Here is a 26,737-nt window from a genome sequence, read left to right on the forward strand (position 1 = left end):
AAATTGATTTAATCAGTTTCTGAGGTTTAGATTTGGCTGGTATGTATGAATCTGACAATTATGAAACTTTGGCCAACAAAAAAGCCAGACAGAATTTAGATTTCTGATTCTCATTTATACTCTGGCAAGGTAAAGGGAAGTTAAGTGGGCATAAATTATATTCATACCTACTTTAAGGCCCTTTTCTGTTGCTAGAACATGCAGCATCAAGGGACCTTGGTGTAATTGAGAATCAGGCCCCTAGAGTTCAGAATGATACATGCATCTCAGCTTGGAGTATTTTGGAAGAGATCAAGTGGAGCTGTGCTAATGTACACCAGCTAAGGTTCTGCCCCATAATTGTGCCCATTTTACAACTAGGGAAACTGAGACACAGAGCAAAATAATATCAATATTATAATATACTCATTATATTTGGTTGCCTAGGTAGGGATACCAATGTGGAGTGTGTGTGTGTGAGAGAGAGAATGTGCAAAACAGCAACAATCAAGTTTAATTGCTGAATCTTTTCTCAGAGTTAGAAATCTGCTCAAATAAGAAAATGTGACCAAATATTTTTTTAATTGAAATAGAGTAAGAATCTATCACGCTAATGTAGGAAAGCTTAGCTTTTTGAGTCAAAGTCTGGACAAAAAAGCACCATTCTTGTCCAAAGTTATGTTGCTAAAACAAAGTCAAAATTATTTAAACTTACTAAATTGTTAGTACAACTGTAGCTTGTGTGCTTCTCTCCACCTCCTTGCAAATAGCATAACTTTTGGTCACCACATGTTCAGATGTTAGACTCGTTATTTTTTATGAGGTGGTAGAATTTTTAAAATAGCTTGTGGAAGGCTTCTTACATGTCAGTTAATTCACCTAAATATTTAATAATAACTAACATAATAGTGGGTGCTTACATCCAACCATTCCACAACTATTAATTCTTTAATCAAAGGCTTATGGGTGACAAACAATTCTTTGTGAACAGAAATAGTAGAATGTTCCACTGATTGGACTTAATTTTATAACATAAATTGCTGTACGCTCATTAGCTTAATTATAGATTCCGGAGATTTCCTGCAGACTAAATTGGAGGATAGTATAGAGAAAGAGGCCTGATTTTGATCCTACCTTATTGCATGCTGCTGTGAATCAGGGATAACTTCACTGAAATCTGTGGAATTATACCAGTGAAAAATTGGTGTAAAAGAGATCTGAACAGTTGCCTACTTTCATGCGGTAAATAAGCATCCTGACTTTCACAATAAGTCAAAAATCAAGCTAATCCCATTTCAAAACAAGGCCAGAACAACACAATCCCTAAGAACCCCAACCCTCTATGTGACTAGATCCCCCCGGGGTGCAGTCTGGGACTGTGCTGGGCCCACTGTGCACCCCGACTCTCTTCCCCGCCTTGCCCTTGCTTGCCGGGAGCCGATCAAAAAAAAAAGAAGCAACAAGCTGCAAGAAGCTATAAGCCAAAAACTAGCCAACAAGCAACTCACAAATCAGTTAAGCCAAAACCAAGCCCAATTTCTGCGTTTTTTTTTGCGGGTTTGGCATGTCTGGATCTGAATCACTTTTGGAGTCAATGAGGTCAAAATTGGGGATTCTCTGTAAACGAGAAGCTGTGAATACATTAGTTATAACTTATTGTTTTGAGTAGAGTTTTTATTTTACTTAATGTTTTTTTCCCCCACAGGGCTGCTCAAAAGTTGAATCTATCATCCAAAAAGAAGAAACATAGGCCATCTACATCATCTGTGTCTGAGTCTCCTCTCTTCTCTACCAACTTCAGCAGTATCCTTCAGACTTCCCCACCCCCCGCACCACCATGTTTGCTGAGGGCAGTCAACAAAGTGAAAGACACCCCAGGGTTGGGCAAGGTAGGCATCACACTATCTCTAAAATAATTGTTTTTCTTTGAGAGGAGAAAAATATCCCATGCAAAACATTAATAGAGTACTAGGCCTGTTGTGGTTTTGTTTGTTTGCCATATCCTGAAACTTGTCTTCAGTATCCACTCACAGGTCTGACAAATTGGTTGCTTAATGCAGGTGACCTTCTAATAAAGCTGGAGCAAACTTGTGCTCAATGAACCAGACTCAATCCTGTTCGCATAACACAGGTTTCAAACTCCTTGCTGTGGCAAATGAAATGCCGGTGAAATGACAGAGTTGTCTGCAACCCCAACTCCACCTGGGGCCTTGCAGTAGGTTGGTCTCTGTATTGACAACTACAGCTCAGTCTTATCTTCTGTCCATCGATTCAGCCCCCTTCTCCCAATCAAAACCCCTTTAATATACTGATTGGCTACAGATCCTTAAGTACATGATGGCAGCACCAGGCCAGCTTGAAGATACATTGATATATCTTCTCTCCAAACCATCTATGTTGGGTCATCTACGGTACCCTTCCATGGTTGAAGCCCCAGGGCGAGGTAGCTGCTTGCCTTACCTGAGGGATAATCCCTTCTCTAACCCCCTGTACAAATACCCTGCCATCTTAGGTGTGAGTCTGGCCCATTTCATTGGGGAATACTTTGGGACAGTTGCTCAAGACAGGAGTTAGTCTCTAAGGTGCCACAAGTCCTCCTTTTCTTTTTGCGGATACAGACTAACACGACTGCTACTCTGAAACCTTAATAAAGATAGTCTCTGATACAGGTTTTTAGTATAATATGCTTTTCTGTAGTCATCAGGTGCTAAGTGAAGACACTGAATTTGCTGAAAACCTCTTTCCTTTTTAGCAGAGAAATGGTAATGTTCAATCTGGACATCCTGTACACAGAATGTGCCTCACTGTTTCCATTGCTGCCCTTGGGCCCTAAGGGAAAGAGTCAGGCAGTGACATGATTTCTCACAGAACCACATCCATTATTTTCATGGATGGCTTATCATCTTAGAGGGCTCACGGGATTTTTTTTTCCCTCCTGGTTTGGATGAGAAGTACTGTGTGGACCTGATACTGGTACCATTACTTCAGTGGGAGCTGCAGGATTGGGCCCTAATTAGTTGTTCCAAGCATTTAGTATGACAACCAGGTACAAGATTTGAACAGTCCTGTTTTGAGTAATGTAATCTTTAAATGATTTCCACTGCAAAGTTTTCTGTGTCCTCCCAGGGCTCTTATGTTTCCAGAATCAAGATGAATAAAGTTTGCATTTACGAATAGTGAGGGATGTGCTCATGGAGGCAAGGGACCAAAAGTAGCATTGGGCCTAATCATTCAGTCTTTATTCAGACAAATCTCTTGTTGACTTTAATGGGATTTTTTTCCTGAGTAAGGGCATCAGGTTTCTTTCCATAATATGGAAAGGGCTATGCAAATATACACATACAGCTCTTCCAATATGCTTCAGTTCTGACCTGCTACATTCCTGTTATTCTATCTCTGGGCCTCCATTGAGCATGGAGTTCCAGCTGTGTGGTAGTTTTTTTATATCCACAAACAGAGCCAAGATTAGCCTGTCTACCAAAACCATTTACATTTGGAACCCAAGTAAGGAACTGAGGGCTTGTCTACACTACTGCGCCAGGTCGATCTAATAATGAATAGCGTAGCTGAAGTCGATGTACTTAGATCTACTTACTGCGGTGTCTTCGCTGCGGTAAGTCGACAGCTGATGCTCTGTCGTTGACTCCGCTTGCGCTTCTCGTTCTGGTGGAGTACCGGAGTCGACTGGAGAGCGCTCAGCGGTCAACCCCCGCTGGATCGATCGCTGCCCGCTGATCCGGCGGGTAGTGCAGACAAGCCCTAAGTCTGTGGGAGTAGAAGGGCATTGTATTCATCCACTCTACTATCCCACCTAACTCTCACGTACAGCCCCATTTTCTCCAAATGTAACTCCACTCTCTCCACTGTAATAAATGGAATAACACCCAGGATCATTTGGATTCTAATCTTCATTTTATGATACTGTAGTGGCTTTTCAGAGTCTCTTTCCTTCCAAAACCTGTCCCCTTTGGGAACCTTACTCCAGTCTTTTAAGTACACAGGTATGGGGGAACCTGGGGAATGTTCAGGCTCTGGGTTTTCCTTTTAGAGAATCTATAGAGGTCTAGCTTATTTATGGTGGTACGGTATGGCTAAACCCTCACCCAGGATTTAGCCATATCTTCTATCCCTGTCTTCAGTGATGGGCTTGTACCTGGCCTGGTGAGTCCTTGTGGGAGGCGGAGGTTTACATGCTGTCTTCCTCCCAGCAACCCTGTTGTAAGAATCCACTAACTCTGAGGCACAGTAGCTTTCCTCCTGGTTTCCACCCATTCCAGTAACAAGTTCTCCCTTTTAAGATTGCTTCCTCCCAAGTGGAGCAGGCTCTGCAGTTGTGCTGCTTGTTAGCCTTCTCCTGATTGGGATGAGGGTGTGCCCCATCCAAGGTACACAAGAGAATATTTCTTTCTAAGTGAATTTTTTGTCATCTAGTACTAACTGATATATTTAGCAAAGAAGCTGTACAAAGAGTCATAAATGAGGGCTTTTAAAATATTTAATGTGTGCTTCTTCAAAGAAAGTAGTTGTCACAAATTAAATTTAATTCATAGAATCAAAACAAGTGAAAATAGTTAATTCTGAAATATTTCTGTACCAAAAGCTGTCTAGCCTGCATTTCCATTTCTGTCCTCTTCTGTTTCTCCTATGAGTCACCTTATAATTATCACCTAAAGCTCATATACGTTCATCAAATTGTTCCCATCAGTTTTCCTCTGTAGCATAATTTGCATTTTAATATGTCAGGGATAGGTGTGAGGCATAATAAATGGATAATTGCAGATGGAGAATGTAGTTTGCCAATCAGACTGTGGAGACCTCAGATCTAGTGATGGAAATTTTCAACCTATTGGATCACTGAGACATTAATTATTATTTACATACTTATTGTTTGGCAGTGCCCTGCTTCAAAGATAAATATTTCCTATATGGCTGTTCAAGAAGCTCTGTTAATTCCCCCACATTTCCTTTCAAATATTTGCATTTAAATGGAAGTTAAAGTGTAGATTAAAGTGAAGGATGTGGAGTTAGGTTTAGGAAATTCAAGACTTTACTTTGTTGGTTGGGATTGTGGCTAATCTGTTCTGGAATAATAGGAGGCTATCAAAAAATGTCCAGTATAGCAAAGCTCTGATTAATTGTGAGTGAGGACTGAAATATCTGGCTATTTGATATTTAGTTGTGATACAAGCCAGGTTTTAGCCATCAGCAAAATATTCAGAGGTATTAAGGTTACTTACCAGCTCAGATACAAAGGTGGTAGGTATAGAATAAGAATATAGATTGACTGATGTATTAGACTTAAAAAGTGAAGTTGGGGTCAGGTGTTTAACAACTTCTTGCACCCAAGACCATCCCATAAAACATACTGTAACTGACTGGAATTTGGAACAAGCATTGTCTTCTTGTTAACACTCAACCCCAGAGGAGGAGGAAGGGCCTCTTTCAGCACTGATTTACTCCTGTTTTGACAGGTGTATTTCCACTGATTTCAGTAGAATCTCACCAGAGTCAAACTGGAGCAAAGCAGTGAAGAATAAGACCCATAATCAGGAAGCTGTGTGAAGGAAAAATAGATGTCTTGATTGTTCTGTGGCCCTCCTCTGTTGGATTCATTTCCAACAAATTCTAATTAATGAAAGAGATACATGGCCTGTACTGCAAATAAATTAGCAGTGGAACACACACACATCCATCAATATCTAGCCCACAGGTGCTTCAGCTTCCATGTACTAGTGACAGTAGCTGGCTAGTAACCAGATGTTTGTGTGGGATCCCCACAGTTTTACAAAAATAGATTGAGTTGTCTTTTGGGCATGAATGATAATCCTCTTTCATAGCATGCAACAGATGGAGCCACTACACTTGCTTCTCCTTTGCCCCCATCTCTGAGTCATGGTCATATTCTGTACTCTTGTTCACATCTGGTGGCAGATTAGTTTGGTTGGATTTAGACATACATATGGAGTGTAGTTATACTCACTGTTTGCACAGGACATCTTTAAATTCTTTTGTACTTTTATCTCGGCGGTATATATTGTAGGTTAGCCTTTTTCAGTCAGAGAACTGAGCAGAGGAGCAGAAAGGTGCTCTCTGTACGACTGGTGAACAATACCAGGATTTCACTCAGCATTAGAATATTGTGGTAAATGTTAGAGCTAGTTGGAAAAATATTTCCTCCTCCCCGCGGAACACTTCAACTTTTTGTTTAAAAAATAAAAATCAAATGTTTTTGGTTTTTGGCCAAAACCTGAAAATTTTCAGTTTCCAGATTTTCCATGCAAACTTGAAATTTTCTGCAGAGCAGACACTTTTAGTGAGAAATTTCATTTTGTCAAAAATCCAATTTTTCATTGAAAAACAGTTTCAATGGAAAATTTTCAACCAGCCCTAGCAAATGTACTGCTTGCATGCGACACTTGGTTTTTCATGGCCTGATGTGGTTTCTGTTGTTGTTTTTCTGCAAGTATCCTTATAAAATTCTGCCACTGAAAGATGACATTTGTGTCAAGGGCAGAGACCAAATGGTTGTTTGCTCATATACTGTATTGTGATAAAAGGATTGTTTTTTAAAGCCGAAAATAAAATAGTAATGCACTGTGAGTGAAATTCAGCCCCGGACAGATGGCTGCCGTAGGAATTAAATGGGATTTAAGAGATGCATGACTCTAATGTGGATGCTCTGCATAAGGGGGAATTTCAGCACATTAGGAGAAGCTGAATACACTTCGTAACACATAAGCCTAACCACGTTCTGACTGACAAACACTGATAGGTAGATTAGTAGCTGAAGTGGCGATTGCTCCTGATTCTGTCCATTTTCTATTGTCTGTGCCATGATTAGAGATATATTTATTAATTGCTTTTGATTTCTTCGGTGCCTGTCCCAGTCTCTAAGTACTTCACGTTATTTAAAAACACTATTATTTGGTTAAAAAAAAACAAAATTTGCCATACAATTCATGGAATATCCCATAACAGCAGAGACTGGCCTTCCAAACAAACACAACCCTCAAACCAGAAATCCATATCAAGATTTCACCAGACCCTAAGACAACTCCCTTCCAACACCCATCAAAAGATATAGGCTGGATTTTCATAGGTCCCTAAGAGTTGGGCATCTGACTCCTACTGAAAGTCAGTGGGAGTTCGACACACAACTCCCTCAAGCCTCTGTGGTCATCCCAGTCATTTCCCAGACACACAGAACAATATAACTGGTGTATGTTGTACAACACGGGTGTTACAATACTTGCTTGTATTTACATTAGCTACAGGTACAGATCGTAGATTATTTGAATAATCCTGGTCAGAAAGTGTTTCCAACAGTTGTTTCACTACCTCTTTTAACTCCCTAACTCCTCTTTAGCACTTCATTGGAAAGCAAAGACAGAAAGCTGGATTGAAAGGAAGAAAACCAATGTATGTCTGGATTAAACCCACAAAACACAGGCAAAAAAATCTTAGCGTAGAAGTGTTTGTATTTTGACGAGCAGATTTGTGGATGTGAGGAATTTGTTGGCAACATCCCTGTGTGCATTGAGTGGGTGTTTATGAAAATCCTGTATTAAGGTCAGCAGAAAACCAGATGCAACTTCTGAAATATGTACAGTAGCTCCCTTCATTGACATCCATTTTGAAGTTTTTTAAAGTGAAGCAGGGGAAAGGTTTGTCTCTCCTTTGGAAACCTTCATCCGTGGGAGTACAGAGAGAAGAACGTTAACTGTTACAGGACAAATGAGATCTAAACCCATTACCACTTGAACACAATTTATGAGGAGAAGAGTGAAAACTGTTTCTTTTCAAAGTTGCCATGGTTACTGAAATGGAAAAAAGAAGAAATACCCCATGAGGCGTTTAAAGGACACGTGTGTTCATCATTGTTGTCAACATGATTGTTCTATAAATTAAATAGTTAGTTCCACTTGGAATGAAATCCAGGTGGCCTTTTGCCCTCCAGTTAGTTGCTCATAACTGAAATTTTCTCCAGCAAGCACGTTGGATGGATCTGGCTGAGGCTTTCGTACATTTTGGCCAGATTCCTTCTGTGTGTGTGCTACCAGAAGGATTTTAAATATTTTCTTCACTTCAAGCTGCATTAAAAGACAAAAGATGAAATTAAGAGAAGTTGGAAGAATTGCTATAAGCTGTTACTCACCGGCCTTCCCAATCATATTTTCCAGGTACAGTTAATTTGCACTAAATTAAAGCCCAGCCTGATGGTGCCAGTGCCACCCTCCCACCTCTGTGCTGGAGCACTGGGCCAGAATGTGTCTGGCTCCTGCCTGGCTATGCAAGGGAGGGAGTGTGTGTGTGCAAGAAACCTCCACTCACTTGTGCACCCACCATTGAAGGGATTGCCATTGTTATAGTTCCTGCTGTCTCCTAAGTGCAGGAACTACTCTCTGCTGGAATCCCTGCAGGCAGTGCAAGGCACCCCAAAAAGAGGTGAGGAAGAGGTTATTTTTCCTAACCTATGCCAACCGGCCAGCATTGCTGTGTGACTGGGCCAGTGTTGCTAAACTCCTGGAAATGGTAATGTAGTTATTGTATGACTGGGAGCTCTGGGAAGAAAATCTGCTTCAGTGGAATTCCTGTGCTCAACTAGAATCAGAATTTAATGGTGAAATTTTACTTTCAAATCTGCAAGGCAGATCTCAGTTCCCACTGCTGACCTGAGAGCAGAATTTTGCCCTAAGTGGAAAAGATCTTTTACAAACTGCTGTGGCAGGAATTTCATTTTCCCCTTAATCTAAACAGCACAGAGGCTGAATAGAGCAACATAAAGAGACCTTTGACCTCTCGCCTCCTGTCACATTTTAGATTAATCTCAGCAAAATCAAATGATGGCTGACTCTGTCGAAAAAAAGTGTGGGCAGTAGATATCTTGGGTCCAACTCTGATGTTATTCACACCAGTTTTGCTGCAGAGTAATCCTATAGATGAGTCACTCCTGATTTACCCTGCTGCAAACCCCCAGAGTGGCATTTCTTCATATCTGTGTCTATCTTGTATTCTTTAGTGGCTCAGTGGAAACCTACCAGTGCTGATCATCACTGTCTCATTTGAATGGGAACTCGTCTAAATTAAAATATGGACAGTGGGTCACTGTTTAGTAAATTGTGAGTTTTCCTTTGGTACCTCAAAATCTACAGGAAATGGTGTTTCTTTTCCCATTGAAATAGTTTAATGCACTCAGATATCGTGGTCATGGGTGACCTTATAGAAACATAGATGGACTGGGGGAGGTTCTAGACAAAGCTCTACAGTAAAACAGAGGATGGGGTTAGCTTTAGAAATAAAACTGTTTACCTTATTCTACCAAAGGTCCCCTTTCAGTGATAGAAGAAAGCAGTTTCTTCTGTGATTCTTTAACATGGTTCTATAGCATAGTTTCTACCATGAAACTTGATTGTTTCACATGATTTGACTTCATGTTTTTAGCTTAATTTCACTTTTAGCTTTGGAGTACAATTTAAAAAAAGGTTTACACAAAAACCTGTGAACTGATACAGTTGAGTTTTGCACACTTCTAATTGGCTTATCCACACAGTGCCCTAGACCTTGTGCTGGACATATGTTTTTATGCTCATTAGTGTAAGGTACTTCGTTGTGGTAGTGTATTTGTGTGATGTCACTAAAGGGCAAAGTAACTATAATTGCTTTGTAGATCACTAGCCAACCACCTGCCGTGATCCATGAGATTCAGTCAACACAGCTCAGCTGATATGGTTGCTGAAGTCTAATGAATCTAATGAAAGAAGCTCCAGAAATCCTTAACAATATATTAAATGATCTTTTCTGTAGGGTTGAAAAACACAAGGCATATTATATTGCTTAAATTGTGACAAAAGTACAGTAGCCATATCTTATAAATCTCTTACACAAATATAAATTACAATTCTTTTAGATTATAAAAATTCATCCTTCTTAACAGTTTGATTTCTTTGGACTTTTGGACCTTTTATTTTTACTACTTCTGATACTTAGATCAAAATTGTACTCTCTATATAATAATATTTTGTGGCATTCTAGTAGACCTAGTTAATCACTTCCACTTCACTTCTGGAGCTTTCCAAAGTGCAGTTTAAAACTCTTTCCCCCCTTTTTGCTCATGTTTAAATCCCTGTAGAGAAGGTTAATACAAATCAGGAAAGTCAAGATCAAAGAATCTGAAAATTACAACAATGATTCTAGTACAATGCTAGTAAGAAATTTAGATGCTGAATACTTCCCCAAACCTAGGAACTTAGGTAGGCTGGTTGGTTTGTTTTTTAAGATCTGATTAGTTTGGGGGGCAATAGTATAGTAAGTGCTGGGGGGGAGGGATAGCTCAGTGGTTTGAGCATTGGCCTGCTAAACCCAGGGTTGTGAGTTCAATCCTTGAGGGGGCCATTTAGGGATCTGGGGCAAAAATTGGGGATTGGCCCTGCTTTGAGCAGGGGGTTGGACTAGATGACCTCCTGAGGTCCCTTCCAACCTTGATATTCTATGATTCTACGCTTAAGCCCACAGTATTTAATATGGATATTTTTTTCTTGAATTCCAAAAGCCCATTTCTTCCTCCCAGCCCTTTCCCTGTGTGTTTGACTCCTTTCTGCATGTGTCCACGCGCAATGTTCAGTGGAACTGACAAGATGGTAAAGCTGTTGGAGGCTTCAGTACAGCACTGCTCTAACAATACTGACTAATGATCCAATGAGCTTATTGATTCAGCCCTGAAGGTCGCTCTGCTTTTCTTTTTCTTTAAAGGCCTGGGCTTTACCTTGTGCCTCTAACACAGCATTGATTAAATAGTCAGTCTAGCTGAGGAAGATCTTAGATTTTAATAATGTGAGTGCCTTGTGGACACCATCCCTCCCATTTACTCTCCTCTGTGAACCCATTTCCCCTGCCATTTGTGATTCCAACAGAGCACAGATTGACAACTTCTGTCTTCGGGCATTCACCGGTTCCTTCACAATTCCTCTGAGACATCCTTTCTCTCCATGCTCCGGAACTTCATCTGCTTCCTTCCTTCCCTACTCCCTGGTGCCTCAGGAACAGCCACCACAACTACAGTTACTCAGTGGCTAAGAGAACAGGCTTGCTTATACTCTGGATCTGTAACATTACTCCAGGACCATCCATCAGGAGGCATAAAAGCAAGATCCTTGCAGAACCCTTCCTCCAGATTCTGAGTATGTCAGGCCCCATCCCCAGCTTGGCTGGCTAGCGAACACCATGAAGTCATCCACAATGCTTGGTTCAATTTGGTAATAACTAACCTGTAAACCATTGGCGTTGCCTCCATCTAGTGAAGAGATGGCCAGACTTGCAAGTACCAAATCTTTGGGACTTGGTAAAAATGACCTTGCTGGCTTTGTGTTGTATGGCTGAGTATTTGGTCATATGTGAACAGAGGGGGAAGGTGTGCGAATGCACATTTTTGATCTGATCTCAGATGTAGGAGAGGTCCAAGCAGTGCCCCCTGCCATGCATGGCTGACCATTCTGGAAATTAGTCAAGATGCCACAGTACTCCACAAAAATCAGAGCATATGGGCACCTAAGGCTTTCTGTGGACCTTAGGTGCCCATATTGTAACATTTTCTCCAGACCTGAAGAAAAGCACTATGTAAGCTCAAAAGCTCGTCTCTCTCACCAGCTGAAGTTGGTCCAATAAAAGAAACATTACCTCACCCACCTTGTCTCTCCAATATCCTGGGACCAACACATCTACAACAACACTACAGATATATTGTGTCTCTGTTAGGCAGAATTCTGAATTGATTTCATTAGGGACTTCTGCATAGAAACTGATGGTGGGATATAATGCAGGATGTGGGATAATAAAATGAAACAGCATTTGGATCACTGTTTAATCAGTCCTAAATGATTCATTCTGTGTATTCAAATAGGTCCTTCTATATTGTCATTAATACGGTCTCAGTTAAAATACACTTTTAGACACTAAAATACAAATTGTAAGCTACAATAAGCATCCTTTCAAAGTTCACATTCCTGCTGTCTAAAAAATATAACTTATGAAAATGTATTTTCCCCATTTTGTATGTGGTAAAGGTGAAAACAAAGTTTGCAATCATCAGCATGATCAGTCATGCGATTAATTCTTTATATAAAAACAGGTGGCAAGTTAATCCATTTTTAAAGTCTGTGACCCTCAAAACTTCTCCTCTAGGGAATGGAGCATGATACACACACAGCACAGAGATGGCCAGTGGCACGCTGGTTGAGTATGTCAGTTGAGAAGATAAAATTTTAAGCAATAGTGCTTGTTTCATAGTTTACATATATTATATATAGATCTTGTTACAAAGTAATTACTGGTGTGTATAACTAGTATATGCACCATATATTTTGTAAAAGAAAGACAACACCTGCCAATAATATATTAATAGAAAACTATTATGGAATTTAATTCAGAATTATGTCCTTTCTGTACTTTGGTTTAACCATCCCATATGTAATAGGAAATTTTATTCCCTCTGTAGGGTGGTTCAAAACACTGACACAATTGATAGAAAATGCTATTAAATTCCATAGGTTTTCAAATTAATTTATATAGAGCCCTTTATTGCATTTCTATAAAATTCATGGCTTCATCTGTGTTAAATTCTGCAGGAACCTTCCATAAATTTCTTCAATTTATAAAACTCTCTTTTTCATTTTATTTAGGAAAAGCTATTGTCTGAAAGTGCTGTATGTCAGAATATTAGCAAGAAATGGATTGTGTGTACCTCTGTGCTGTAAATTAGCCTTTATTACTGCAGATACTTCCATGATAGATAGAGAGGTAGGAAAACGTATCTGTCAGTCCTTTCCCTCCTCCCCTCTTCTCCCACAGGAAATATGACATGTGTATTTTAAATTGTTGTACACAAGTGTAGGATTAACTATCTTTCTTTCAAGTTTTTTCTTCTTCCCACCCTTCTGTATCCTTGGAGGTTTATCTGAACACAGTCAATTAGAAATAGAAATATGCTCTTGACTAGATTGGCCCCAGCACCTTAATCCAGATTCCAGCAGCTGCCTGACTCAAAAAGCCTTCACCATCCAGGAAAATAACTTAAACCACTGGATTTTGCCTTTTAAATTGCTGTCAGCTATAAGGAGCAGTGGTAAGGTATGTGCTGGCAAGAGATCTGACAGAGGTGCTGAAGATGTGTGCTGTCTGGCCACACAGAAGGTGAAGGCATGCACACTGATTGATAACAGCATGTGCAGATGTGATAAACATAAGGAGGCCCATGCTTCTTTGGGGAGACTGAATAGCAACACAAATGAGGAAACGGAACTCCCCAAGAGACTCGTATTCTGCGTGCAGTGGGAATCCATGAATCTTTTCAGATTGGAGGGAGCTATTTATCATGAAGACTATTATGCCGTGTAAGGCATTGCTGCAAGAGAACACCACCAAGCTATTTCCTACCTTATCGGTTTATATTATTAATGCAGCAGTTAATAAAAGAAGTACAAATTAAAAATAACTGGATGGGCTGATAAGCAGAATTCTTGAGGTAGAGGCGACCAGAAATTGCTTTAAACGATGCACTGCAATGCAGGAAATATAGGGGGAAATAAGCCTTGGCCTCTTTGCTTTTATTATTTTCTTATTATTCAGCTTGTCTCTGTGAGCATGACTACTAGGACTTTACGTGGCACTTAATAGTCAGATTTGTTTATGATTTGGGGCCAATTTTTAGCTCCATAGAAATGAAGTATTTGCCATGCTGAATTAGATGGCTGGTCTATCTCCTTCCATAGGCGCCAATAGTATTTTGAATATGAATAACACTCTGAACATTATCCCTCCCCCTCTCCACTCCACCATACGCTTTGTGCTCCTCCAACTCCCAGCCTGCAGTAGAAAGCTCTACATGTTATACTGTAAATCTCACCTGTTCAAGCCCCAAGCTAAATTTAAATACAAATAACATTCCAGCAGAGTGGCTAGTCACCACTCTCAAGAAAGAGTTTCCCACTCTGAATGTCCCTTGGTCCCTGGTGACACAATGGTTGGGTCTTAGAAATGGGACCCTTCATGCAGCATCCATCTCCTAAATTTCTGGTTACCATTCTTTTCCCCTGACTCTTATCTGCAACCATCCAGACCTCCTTATCCATGAACTGACCTATGGAGACCTGGGAGGGAGTTAACTAATTTCTGGGCAACCACAGGGGAGATTTGAACAGCAGTAAAAGAATGAATAATAACTTCAAAACAGAGCTGAGCCACTCTTTTTGCCACCGCTGCAAGACACCAAGAGCATATTTACTTCAACGTGTGGGCTGAGTTCTCATTGATTGGGCCCCTTATTTGCTAAGTAAATTTTGAGGGCACTCTAAAATTCAGCTCTCGGTGAAATAGGTAACTGAGTTAGTGAGGTGTCCAGCCGTGTCACACAGTTCTGTCCCAGCAACACAGGCCCACTCAGAGTGAAGCCTGTTTGATTGAATGGCTGAGGCAGAAAAGCAGCCAAAGCTTTAAAAACAAACAAACAAACAAACAAAGGCTGTAGTGCGCCCATTACTCCCACCCTGTTGCTGAAAAGTGACAGCATTTGCGAAACTAGCAAGATGGGTGCACCATGTCCCAGTTTGTAAATCATTTGTCAGCCTGCTTTAACGTGATTTAGCAGTCAAGGGCTTCTCTGTGCTCTATTATTACTGAAGGACTTTATTTTTTGTACAAAATAGTCCATTGCCTGAGAAATACCCTGTTGTGCTATAAGGAGTAAGGTCGGTATCAATGATTCAGGAGGTTAAAAGGGTGGAGTGGAGAAAGCTGTTACTTAAATATTAATATCTTCAGTTAGAGTAGTGGGAGGTAGAATGCAGGGAATGACAAAGCACTAGACTGAGCAGCCAAGCTGTGCACTGGAAATTCTCTGTGGCTGAGGGCTTGGAATCATCCCATGGCAGACCGCAGAGCAACTGCAGAGCTGGTTTGCCAGCTTAAAGCCAATTCAGCCTTACGGCTGAAGAAGCCTCTATGCTATGTGGTTCCCTTGATGCAGGGGATGGGGTGGGAGGACAGCTGGTGGATCCACCAGCCTCCCCTCTGCTTCTTGCCTGTTCCTCAGAAGCCCAACACTTCCCACCCGTTTGCCTCATTTGGCAGCTGGCATGCAGCTGTATCTCCTCCCCTAAGCCAACTGCTACAGCTGAAGCTGCTGAACACATGCCAGCTAGAGCTGGCCAAACTCTTCATTTACAGTTAATAATCATTACCATTTAAGCTCCTCTTTTTGGTTGGCAAATAATTTGCCAGCTGATTCTGATTTTGTGTGTGTGTGTGTGTGCGCACGCGTGCATTTGTGGCTTGTAAATATTTATCAAATGTTCAGACTGAGTGGTTCAAAAAGTGTCCACTCAGGCCAGTCGCTATTCACCATTCCTGCCATGCGCCTGGTCTCCCTACTCATGTAGCATTGTTTCTGCTCCGTGATTGGATGACTTAAGCATTCTGAGTGGAGGAATGGATACAAATGTGTGAAACCTTGAGGATTCACAAGCATTTTCATATGTCCCTGTTAGCCTTGCGAATACTCATGAAAACGAGATATGACCCCACAAATCCTATCAAATTAAACTTGGTGCCTTTATTCACAAAAATATTTGCAATTTTTTTTCACTTACTCACCAGTGCTAACATTTCCCATCCTGTTGTGTCTCAGTACCCTTCATCTGCCTGGTTCACCTGCTGCTCCTCTACTTGTTTGCCTACCAATCTGTCTACAAATGCCATGTTCTAGGCCAGGTTTTGCAAACATGGTGGTTAATATGGCCTTGCCTGTTCCCAACTGAGTTTTGTGTCTTTAGGGACAGTGCTCTGACTTCAAAGGCCCTTTTTTTGTTTCCAGTGTGATTCACCTGTATGTCAGTGGCTGGCTTTCTTTTTCCTTACATCGGGAAGGGGGGGGGGGGGGAGGGAGGGAGATGGAGATGCAGCTATTAAAATTAGAATCAAAAGGTATACGTTAATCTTCACTTTTAAAAGGGATGTCCCTGCCCCCACATACACACAAATAGAGTGATAACCATAAACCAATGATTAATCAGACAGTCTCTGTTTTAAGGTACAGTCAGCATCCTTTGTTTCACAGGGCTAGACTGTGGCGATCAAGTCAGGGAAGCATGCAGATCTGTAAAGAGTGTTCCAAAGGCAAGTAACTAATATTTTCTCAGAGCTTTCCCCGATACTGTCTGGGCAGACTACCCTGCTGAAGAGAATAAGGCGGATGCCCATCCCATATGATTATTTCTTGCTTTTTTGGAAAAGTCATAAGAGTTGACTCCATCTGAAATACAGTAGCTTTCATAGCAAGCATTTCCGCCTCAGCTGAGTTTTGGTTATGTTCCATAATCACTCGTATTGAACTAGCACACTTCTAGGGTAATCATATTAAATATAGAAGTGTGGATGGATGAGACTTGGTTTTGCTGGTGAATGGGCCCTAACTATCTGATCCTGGACAAAGACCACCTTTGCTTTTGTTTCCAGTTTCATTTTTGTCTTTTTTAATTCAGCCTCTCATGAGCAACCTGTTTTTAATTAAAAAATTGTGAGATTTATATTACTGTTTGATTGAGGAGCACCCATGCAGAACTCACTGGCTCCCTTGACAATCATCAATACACTGAATAAGTGAACAGATCCATCCGTTATTCCAAGATCAAATAATCCAACAACAACATAGATATAACAAAACTCCGGTAATCCAGTTATCCAGACTAAATTTGTAACAGTTGTTGGAAGTCCCTCTTATCAGAAAATTAAACTGGGGATAGTTAAGTATCCGTAATGGCTCTTGATAGCTTCTTGAGAATAGTCCTTCACACCTGATAATAAGCATTGTTTTAATAGGAAATGTACTAAACAATGTAGATCTGCCTGAGGTTGAATAGGATATTTGTTCATCATTCTTTAAGGCTAGATTTCAAAGCAAACATTTGAAAGGGATAAGTGTCTATAAAATGATTAAGTAGGCATCTTGAGTTCTGCTGATATGAACAAAAATTTGTTTATCTTGAGCTGAAGAAAACCTTAAAATAAAATATAATGTTTCACCCACAAAATCTGTTTCTACTAATGGAAATTTAAAAATGGAGGGGAAAAATTAGGCCCAGCTCTTGCATGGCTTGTCAAAGGCGGGTGGTGTAGGAAACCTCACCCTTTTAGTGCCCTTTTATAAGGAGATGCCAGACACAACTGCAGTATTTGCACTAACTGGAGAGCAAGGGCTATATGAGGTTAGCAATGTAAGTCACCCCAAACTGGGCAGGAGGAGGTGAGGCTTTGACCCATCCTCTGCTCTAAATCAACCAGTGGGACAGCCTGTTGATTAGAGGCGCTCACATTTTATCCTCTGAAGGGATGGTGCAGCAGTTGTGTTCCTGGGGAGCTCAAGGAGGCGTTATGCTGAGAAGTAACAGCTTTTCTGTGGGGGCCTTGGAGCACATTTTATTTGAAATATGCTATACCCTGATTGAGAGTGAAAGCCTGAAACAAAATGGAAAGGCACTTTCATAGGAAACTAAGGGGAGAACTGTAAGAAAGTTGCAGCGCTGTAAAGTGCCAGCGTAGACAAGCCCTTAGGGAAGTTGAGGGGGAAAGCTGTTGGTGGTCTCCTGGTGAATAGGTGTCTATATCAGAGAAAACAGCACTTCAGCTGGCTGTCTCAGTAGAGAGCCCAAGATTTAAACAGTTATGGACACTGAACAATCCTTTTGGTCCTGGAAATGGTTCTAACCAACAGTGTTGAGATAGATGGGTGGGGAAGCTGCCATGGCTATTGCTTATGTTGTACCATGTCTGTTTATAAAGAGAGACTTTGGCCTTCAAGACGGTCAACATGGCATCTTTCCTAAGTATTAAATTCACTTCATAAAATAAACAAAGAAACCTCCTAATTCCTATACATTGGGTCTGCTGTCCTGCAGCACTCATGCCTTCAACCGAAATACCAGCCTTCCCGTGAAAAAGTAAAACAAAACCGTCTCTGTCATGCAGCAGTGCCTTTGAGTTTACACAAACCAAGCAGCTGCTAGAGATCACAGCAAGTCCAAGAATATAGGGAAGATGAAGAAGGAAGGGTGAGGAGGATTGGGCAAGTATATGTTCAGATTAGCTGAGATTTTAGTTTGCTAATATATAGATGAACTTTCAGACAAAATATCCGTATAAAAGTACAGGCTGCTGTAGCTGCATAATAGAAAAATGGTCTAGAGCTTTGTTTTTTGGTGTTAAGTTGCCTAACATATTCACACACATTTTAGAGAGAGAAGACAAATGTGGGGGGGAGAGGGGGAAGTAATGAACTATTTGTTCAATTTGGATATTTAAAAAAAATATCTTAATCCTACCTCTGTACAGGTAATGCTTTGTCCTCACAATCCATATTTGACCCATTTAAACATTTAGTTAGAATAAATCTAAAATAAGTTATAGGTAAAAGTAACCTTTCTAGGGGAATAAAGGGAGGTGAGAAGTGATAAACTGTAAATTCCAGAACTTTGCTTGGCTGCAGGGCTTGCCTTGACACAAACTGTCCAAGGTGGTAAGAGAGCCATTATCACAGACTGTACTGTCATTCTCAAACTGCTGAGTAAATTGTTTTGTTTCCCTATTATTGCTCATCAGACCTTTGTATACTAAAGCACATTATCTGTAAACCATTGATAGAAAAGCTTTTTCCTTTGCTTGAGGGTCTTTTTTTAGAACATATCCATGCAGATGTACATTCAAAAAGTCTTTTGAGAGTAGTATAACTCAAATATAAAATAGATAATTCAGGACTAAAAGAATGTGTCACGAGTTCCTCACGAAGAATGATTCATTTTGTTTTGGCCATGTGCTTTTTCTCTTTTTAATTTTAATTTTAACGGGTAGAGCTGATGAGATGCAGAGGGCAAGCTGAATAAGCAAAGGAGACTGACAACAGCAGTGTCGATATTAGTGAAGATTCACTAATTAATTGGCTATGCTTTTGAGTTTTTGTTTTGCTTTTTCGGTTGGGCTTTTTTGTGGTCTTTTTTTATGTCTTTTTGGTCAATTAACCCATATTTCAAAAGACCCAACAGTGTATTTACATTGATTCTGCTGTCACCCATTGGATACTATTCTTGTAGGACATTCATCCCCATATGCCTTTGACAGACAAAGAAAAATTATTTCCAAGTGAGAAATTAGGTGCTTCTAAGAACCAGCCTTTCAGAATAGTGTCTGCAGTCAAAAAGGCTGATCGTCCAAATGATAGCCATGCATGGCTGGCTTTCCTCTTTATGTTGCCTTGATTGAGACAAGATGAGCATACTGCTGGCCTTTGCAGTGAATAATTTTGTTAGAACAATCTCTGCAGGGAAAGGCTTTTATACACCAAGAATGACAAGTGTGGCAAATTGCTTACAAAGCCCAGACCTAGAGGCCTCTCTTTCTAAAGCTGCCAGCCCACAGTACGAGAGCACTGCAAAGCTGAATGCAATAGCTGTGCCCCTGCTGTAAACAATAGCACTTGTTTCTACACCGTCAGCTTGTTGTCTCAAGATTTGTTCACATGTGACCATTAGGTCTCTGATACCAAGATTACATGTAAACCAGGCAGAACCCTAAATTCACAATGAGGATTGTCTATAATAATAAAAGCAGTAGTCACATGCATAATGTGTATGTGTAGGGGCTTAACCCAAACCTCTCCTTTCCTTTCCTTTCCATTCCCACCACAGAACTTTGCCTATGCATCACTACTGCAGCCGCCTCTGATCTAGTCTTCCTGCTTTTTAGCATTCCCCTTTCCAATCTGTACAAAATGCCACTGCCAAAATCATCTTCTCTTACTCCTCTGAAGTCATTAACACTGTGATAGCCCCCAAAAAATCTCCAGCCCAGAATGGGGCTACATTGTGCTTGGTGCTGTACAGACCCACTCAAGCAGAAATGGTCCCAATCCGAAAGGTTTGTAATCTAATTTGCAGCAGGATTCAGCAAATGACTGTGGCATTTTGCTCCATCCTTCATATCCCTCCACTGGCTTCCTCTAGCTTTCTGGATCACATTAACACTTCTCATTCTCACTTGCAAGCTACTGCAGAACGTTGCCCCTACACCTCCCCTCTCATGTCCTCCTCCTCCGTCAGGAGCATGGTCCACCCATGCCACCCTCCTTAAAGCTACTTTTGCATCCTCTCATTCTCATTTTCCATGCCTTCTTCCTTGCTCCCTCTTACTCTTTGAACACCTTTTCTCTCCTTGTCTACCAAATTATTGTCTTCATTCACATCTAACTTCCCCCATGAACTCTACTAACCTTACTCCACTCTAAGGAAGTGGGGGAGGGGAAAAGTTTGGTGTTATAATGTTACAAATATTTTTGTTAACTGTAACAAAAGGGAATGTGTGACATTCTGTAACTTGGGGGAGCATACTGTAACCCCCATATTCCTCATTTTCATATTATCGTGATCTTGCATATAAAGCATGCCTTGTAAGGTATCGGGGAAAGGTTATGATCTGCTGAAAGTCATTTCTCTATCCATTTCTGTGTATCATTAATGCATATGAAATTATGAGAATTGTGTTGTGTGGTGGTCACTAAAGCATTCTGTAAGTTGGGGAATCAGCCAGATATTAGCTTCCCACAGGCAACAGCAAGGAAAGTAACCAATGCCCGGGCGGGGTGTCAAACAACCCATCAATAGCTGTTGTCCAGCAAGTGAGCTACAACGCAATGACTCACCTGCATGAGGCCACACCAGGGGAATTGCTCAACCTTGCTTGGAGAGACTCAGCAATGCTCACCTGACTCTGAAGGGGGGGGCAAAGCCAAGAGGGAGGAAAGGACATGATAAAAGGGAGAGACATTTGCCATGCTCTTCCTTTCTCTTCCACCTCCATCTACAGACACCACCACCAAGCGACTGAAGCACTGATCAAAAGGGAGAGCCTGGCTGAAGAGCAACCAGCCAGCCTGTGGTGAGAAGTATTTAAGTTTGTAAGGGCATTCAAAGTGTTAAGATCAGCTTAGAATGCGTTTTGCTTTTATTTCGTTTGACCAAATCTGACTTGTTATGCTTTGACTTATAATCACTTACAATCTATCTTTATCGTTAATAAATCTGTTTGTTTATTCTACCTGAAGCAGTGTGTTTGGTTTGAAGAGTGTCAGAGACTCTCCTTGGGATAACAAACCTGGTACATATCAATTTCTTTATTAAATTGACAAACTCATGTAAGCTTGCAGCGTCCAGTGTGCATAACTGGACACTGCAAGATGGAGGTTCTTACGGTTGTGTCTGGGACCAGAGATATTGGCTAGTGTCATTCGGTTGCACAATCCAAGGAGCAGCTTACATGCCAGAGGCTGTGCGTGAACAGCCCAGGAGTGAGGGTTCTCACAGCAGAGCAGAGTAAGGCTGGCTCCCAGAGTCAAGGACTGGAGTGACCTAGCAGATCACTGGTCCACATAACACCAGAGGGGAACGTCACAGGATGATCAGACGGGACTGGGCCAGATTCTCATGTGGTGTAAATCAGCATAGCTCCATTGCGGTGAACAAATCCGTGCTGATTTACCCCAACTGAGGATCAGGTCCTTAAAATCTGAAACTTTCAAATAATTCAGCATGTATATCCAATACAGATGGGGAAAAAAGACAAGCATTTGGATTCAGAGCTACCATATAGAACCAGGCATACAGATGAGCACTAGTTTTATCCGCGTGCCAATATGATCCAATAGCTTTGTGTCAACTGCCCGAAATAGCATTTTTACAGCTGCTTCATACTAGCTACACCTAAAATCACCTAGAGCAGCTGCTCAGTCTAGTCTCCACACCCTGGAGTCATGCTCGCCTCCTCTCAGTTGCCCAGTCTTCTCTGCTGCCCAGTGATGCAATGATCTGTTGCCCTTTCTCCCACTGACTTATTGCTTTTTTTGTTTGACAGTGCAATGATCCCTAGTGTATTATTAGAGTATAATACAAAGCTATTAATTATTTTTACCATAGCAGCGATATCCCTTTTCATAAATGAGGCTTACAAATCTCACTGCTGGCTGTTACATATCAGTGTTATTCTTTAATTTTTTTTAAAAGCATGTATAAGTTAAATGATGGATTGCATTAATAAAAAAAAGCAGTGTATTGCTATATGTAAACTAGTCCCTTATGGTATTCTATGCCTCTCTCAGCCTTGTATCAACAAAGTGTTCAACAAGGCATTCATTTAGAGAAGGGGGGGGGAATCACCTGCCCTGAAAGTTCAGGCTTTGACTTAGTAAAACATACAAACTCTTCTTTGTCCAAACTGTGTGCCAAATAGAAAAGGACCAGGAGCAACACAACTGGAGTGCCAGGACTTAAGGACACAGAATGAAAAACCCCATTTCATGAGAATGAGGCATTAGGGGATATGAATGTACATTCACACACACAAAGAAAATCAAAACCCAACTAGATTATTCAGATTTGTAAACACATTGGGGGCATATCACTGGCAAGTGTAAAAGGGTGTAGTCCCATTGCTGTCCTTGTTGAATACGATTGTGGATCTTATTAGAAGGCTTTACGGCAACAACATACAGTAATCCCATAGAACTATGCAAGTCTAGTCCACTGTCATCTCACCACTCGATCAAGAACGCAGTTTCCACACTAGGTTTAAGTACTCCTGAAATGACTTAATGCTTCTATCATATTGTGTTCATGTTTGCAAGACACTGCAGATTATCTTTACAATTAATTCACATGCCATGGATTTTGTTGAAGTTAGCATGGCAAGCTGTAGTCTATTTATAATGTTAGGGTAGACGCCAGGTATTCCGAAAATGTGGGTTTTTTTTTTAAACTCATAATTCAGCCAAAAAGTAATGCTGGATTTGCTGTCACTGAACTGACAGGGTGTTATAACTGCTGTAAATAAAACTGACGGCTAAAATCTTTTGGCCTTCCAGATGTACAAATGAACCAAGCATGGATTAACTAGTTTCCTCTGATGTGGTTTGTACTAATCCAAAATCCCCTGGTAACAGAAGAAATTCTTTAATTAGAATATCTTGGTTTCTGTTCTTTGTATGCTGCGGAACTTCACAAAAATCACTTTTTAGATTAATAGTATCCAAAGCTAAGTGAAGTGTTAGATCCTTATACCTGAATGCTGCACTGAAATGGGTAGGCAGTGCGCTTACTGGAATCAATTAAAGCTAGATCACTTCTCCAAGGACAGAATTTGGTCATAAGTGGTTTAAAGAGCCTCAAAAATGAGGCTCTCCAAAAAGCGCCTTCCATTTCTTAGTGGATGTGTTCAGAGATAAGGCTACTGGGTCAGATTCTCAGTCTGTAGGAACAAAGTGGGGACTAAAGGTGCCTTTAAATCACTTTTACATCTCTTCATATTTTTGGACCGTCCTTTGTTCAGCTCCTGAAACAACTTAGTGTAGGCCTAGTATTACCCTAATTTACATTTTTAATTACCCTCTCGGAACCATTATGTTGGCTGAGAATAGCTGGATGTCCCTTTTCTCCCTGATATGCCTTTGGCACAGCCTTTGTATCAGGGACTTTGAAGTGGGAAAATGTAGAGCCTTTCCAACTATGCAGCATCCAAGGATCTCCCTTACGCCAGAGATATTCCCTGGGCATTGGATCCACTAGCTCTGTGGCCTTGTTGTGCCGCTGGAATGGCATAAAACAGCTGCGCTGGAATACAGAGTCTGGACCACTCTGAGAGAGTGACAGGTAGGCAATCGGAAAACAACCCTCTGCTTCAAATCATCTCATTTTCTTGGTTTAACAAAAGCCAAGCTGAGGAAAAGTCATTCAGAGGTGAGACTAATAGAGAGCAGGCTCTCTGTCAATCTCTGAATGTACTCCCAGAAAATTTCATTAAATGCTTCAGCTGGTAACTGCTAGTCTTTCTGCTGATTTTCCCTTTGTTCTCTTCGGTTCAAATTTAGAGCAGAATGATTGTAGGGGGGGTTGAGAGAGAAAGCAGAAGGAACAATACTGAGCCTAGGTCTATGCTACAGATCCACACCCCTGCATTATACCTCCCTAACCCCCGCATGTAGTCAGCGCTCTGTTGGTGGCAGAGCTTCTCCCATCAACACAGCTACCAGCTCTCGGAGAGGTGGAGTACCTACACACACGAAAGAAGCTCTCCCATTGGTGTAATGGCATCTTCACTAAAGCGCTATAAAGTAGAATTGTACATGAAGACAAGCTCTCAGTCACCTCAATAGAAGTCAGCTTGAGTGGTTACTGTGCTGGTACACTGAAGTTTCTGTTCTAATGAGGTGAACTGCTTCAGTTAAAATAGCAAATACAATCTCAAGAATCTCAGTGGGTGGACCTCAAGTGGCTCGTAGTTTTGGACATTTATCCAAAACAAATCCGAAGATTATCAGTTTACATGATTAACCAAAGTTTGAGACCTGCCACAGTGCCCCTTCCCCACATCACTGCCTTGCTCCTCATTAGCCACCCAGGAATTTCCTGCACATTGGAGGAATCTATAACAAGCCAGGTATGCCACTTTAAGGGTGATCTGCATTTCCTGAGCTGTGCAAAGCAGTCTTATTAGGGCCGAGGGTCTGGCACTGTGAGCTTGTTTACTAGGAATCTAAACTGGCATATTTATAGCCTTCTTTTGGCTCCTTCTACATGCGTGTTACATCAACTTAGATTCTCTCCAGATTCCCTGAGACATGCTTAGACTCTCATCCTTTGGTACATCACCTCTGAATTTGGCTGTGTCGGAACTATAAGGGTGACTTGAACAGTTGAGTACCAGAAGGAAGAAAACAAGGAAGAAAATAGTGCAGAAAGGGAAGAGAGCTGCATTTTGAGGGAAATTTCCTAATGAGCATAGGCATTCATGCTTCATATGACATGGTCAGGTTTTTAATGCTTAAATGGATAAAAGTGTATAATTAAAATAAAATAAGTCTTCAGTACAAACAATCTCAAGTGAGCTGATATTGAAAAAAGTAACCTCGCCTTTAAATCTCCTCTGTCTCTCTCTCTGTAACTCCTACTTTTGCAAAGGTTGTACCTGCTTACTTCCAGAATAAAAATTAAAAACAATGTATCTGTGTCTGCTTATATAAAAGTATTGACAATTCACAGCAGGGGAGAATGAACATCTATTTTATCATGAGTGTATTTTTATATAGACATTCTCCCCTCACCCCCATCTCAGACACATGCACAGATGCTTCCAGGCAGAGGCCAACTCATTCCATTACACTATAGCAAACAAATCTGATCCATAAAAGTCTGCATAATTAGATTAGCCTTTTGCCTGGTGAAGACTTCATAAAGTTCTGTTAATAAAATGAAAAAGAGCTAATAAAATAAAGAGAGGAATTTAGCATGTAATGAATTTGAAAATAAAAATGTCTGTTGTTTTTCAAGGTCATAGAAATGGAATTCACTGGATACATTTAGTTGTCAGCTGCCGGCCACACTGATGTTGCACCAGAAATGTTGAATAAACAATCTGTCTTCATATTTTTTTAAAACAGCGTATTTAAAAATCCCTGTCTGGTGCTCAAACTGGAGAGATTCCCCTTCTTCTTCCAAACATGGAAGAGCTGATACTTACTGACAAGTGTTTTTCATATTTTATTGTTTATAACTGCCATCAGTTTTCTTGATGCTGCTTCAAGGATCTTCTCTTCTAAATCAGATGGGCAATACAATTACATATAATGCACCAAATTTCCAGAGGATGGTGTAATCTCAGTTGTGACATGTAATATACAGGAGTTTGGGGGTGGAATTTTCAGAAGTACACAGTGTTTGCCTAACTCTGCTCTGAGTGGATTCAATGGATGTTTGCACCTATTGAAATCAATTATAAGAGATCATCCATAGTGCTTTTGAAAATCCCAGTTTTGTATATTTTTGCAGTACCCTGTACATTTTAGTGTCAATGGCACAAACTGTTTATTTGTCAGAGACAAATCTGAAAGAAAAATATTAAGGCTGTCGATTAATCACAGTTAACTCGTGATTAATTCAAAAATATTAATCACAATTAAAAAAATTAATCATGATTAATCACACTGTTAAACAATAGAATACCAATTGAAACTTATTAAATATTTTTGAATGATTTATATTATTTTTATTACAAATATTTTCACTGTAAAAAGATAAACAAAAGAAATCATATTTTTAATTCACCTCATACAAATACTGTAATGCAATCTCTTTATAGTGAAAGTGTAACTTACAAATGTAGATTTTTTTTTTGTTACATAACTGCACTCAAAAACAAAACAATGTAAAACTTTGGTGCCTACAAGTCCACTCAGTCCTACTTCTTATTCAGCCAATCGCTAAGACAAGTTTGTTTACATTTACGGGAGATAATGCTGCCTGCTTCTTATTTACAATGTCACCTGAAAGTGAGAACAGGCACTTTTGTTTCAGGCATTGCAAGGTATTTACATGCCAGATATGCTAAACATTCGTATGCCCCTTCATGCTTCGTCCACCATTCCAAAAGACATTCTTCCATGTTGATGGTGCTTGTTAAAAAATAATGTGCTAATTAAATTTAAACTGAACTCCTTGGGAGAGAATTGTATGTCTCCTGCTCTGTTTTACCTGCAGTCTGCCATGTATTATAGCAGTCTCTGATGATGACCCAGCACATGTTCGTTTTAAGTACACTTTCACAGCAGATTTGACAAAACACAAAGATACCAATGTGAGATTTCTGAAGATAGCTACAGCACTTGACCCAAGGTTTAAGA

At 40.5% G+C, this 26,737-nt stretch overlaps 1 protein-coding gene across 6 annotated transcripts in view; it reads left to right on the top strand.

Moving 5' to 3' along the window:
* Positions 1 to 26,737, top strand: part of KIF26B (kinesin family member 26B) — a 404,391-nt gene that overhangs the window by 262,063 nt on the left and 115,591 nt on the right. For all 6 annotated transcript variants that reach the window (XM_037895351.2, XM_043543371.1, XM_043543373.1 and 3 more), the window contains one exon: positions 1,685 to 1,868. In XM_037895351.2, the coding sequence (XP_037751279.1) occupies positions 1,685 to 1,868 (184 nt within the window). The remainder of the gene's footprint in view (positions 1 to 1,684; positions 1,869 to 26,737) is intronic.

Source organism: Chelonia mydas, chromosome 3 (genome assembly GCF_015237465.2).
Source record: "Chelonia mydas isolate rCheMyd1 chromosome 3, rCheMyd1.pri.v2, whole genome shotgun sequence".
Lineage (NCBI taxonomy): Eukaryota > Metazoa > Chordata > Testudines > Cheloniidae > Chelonia > Chelonia mydas.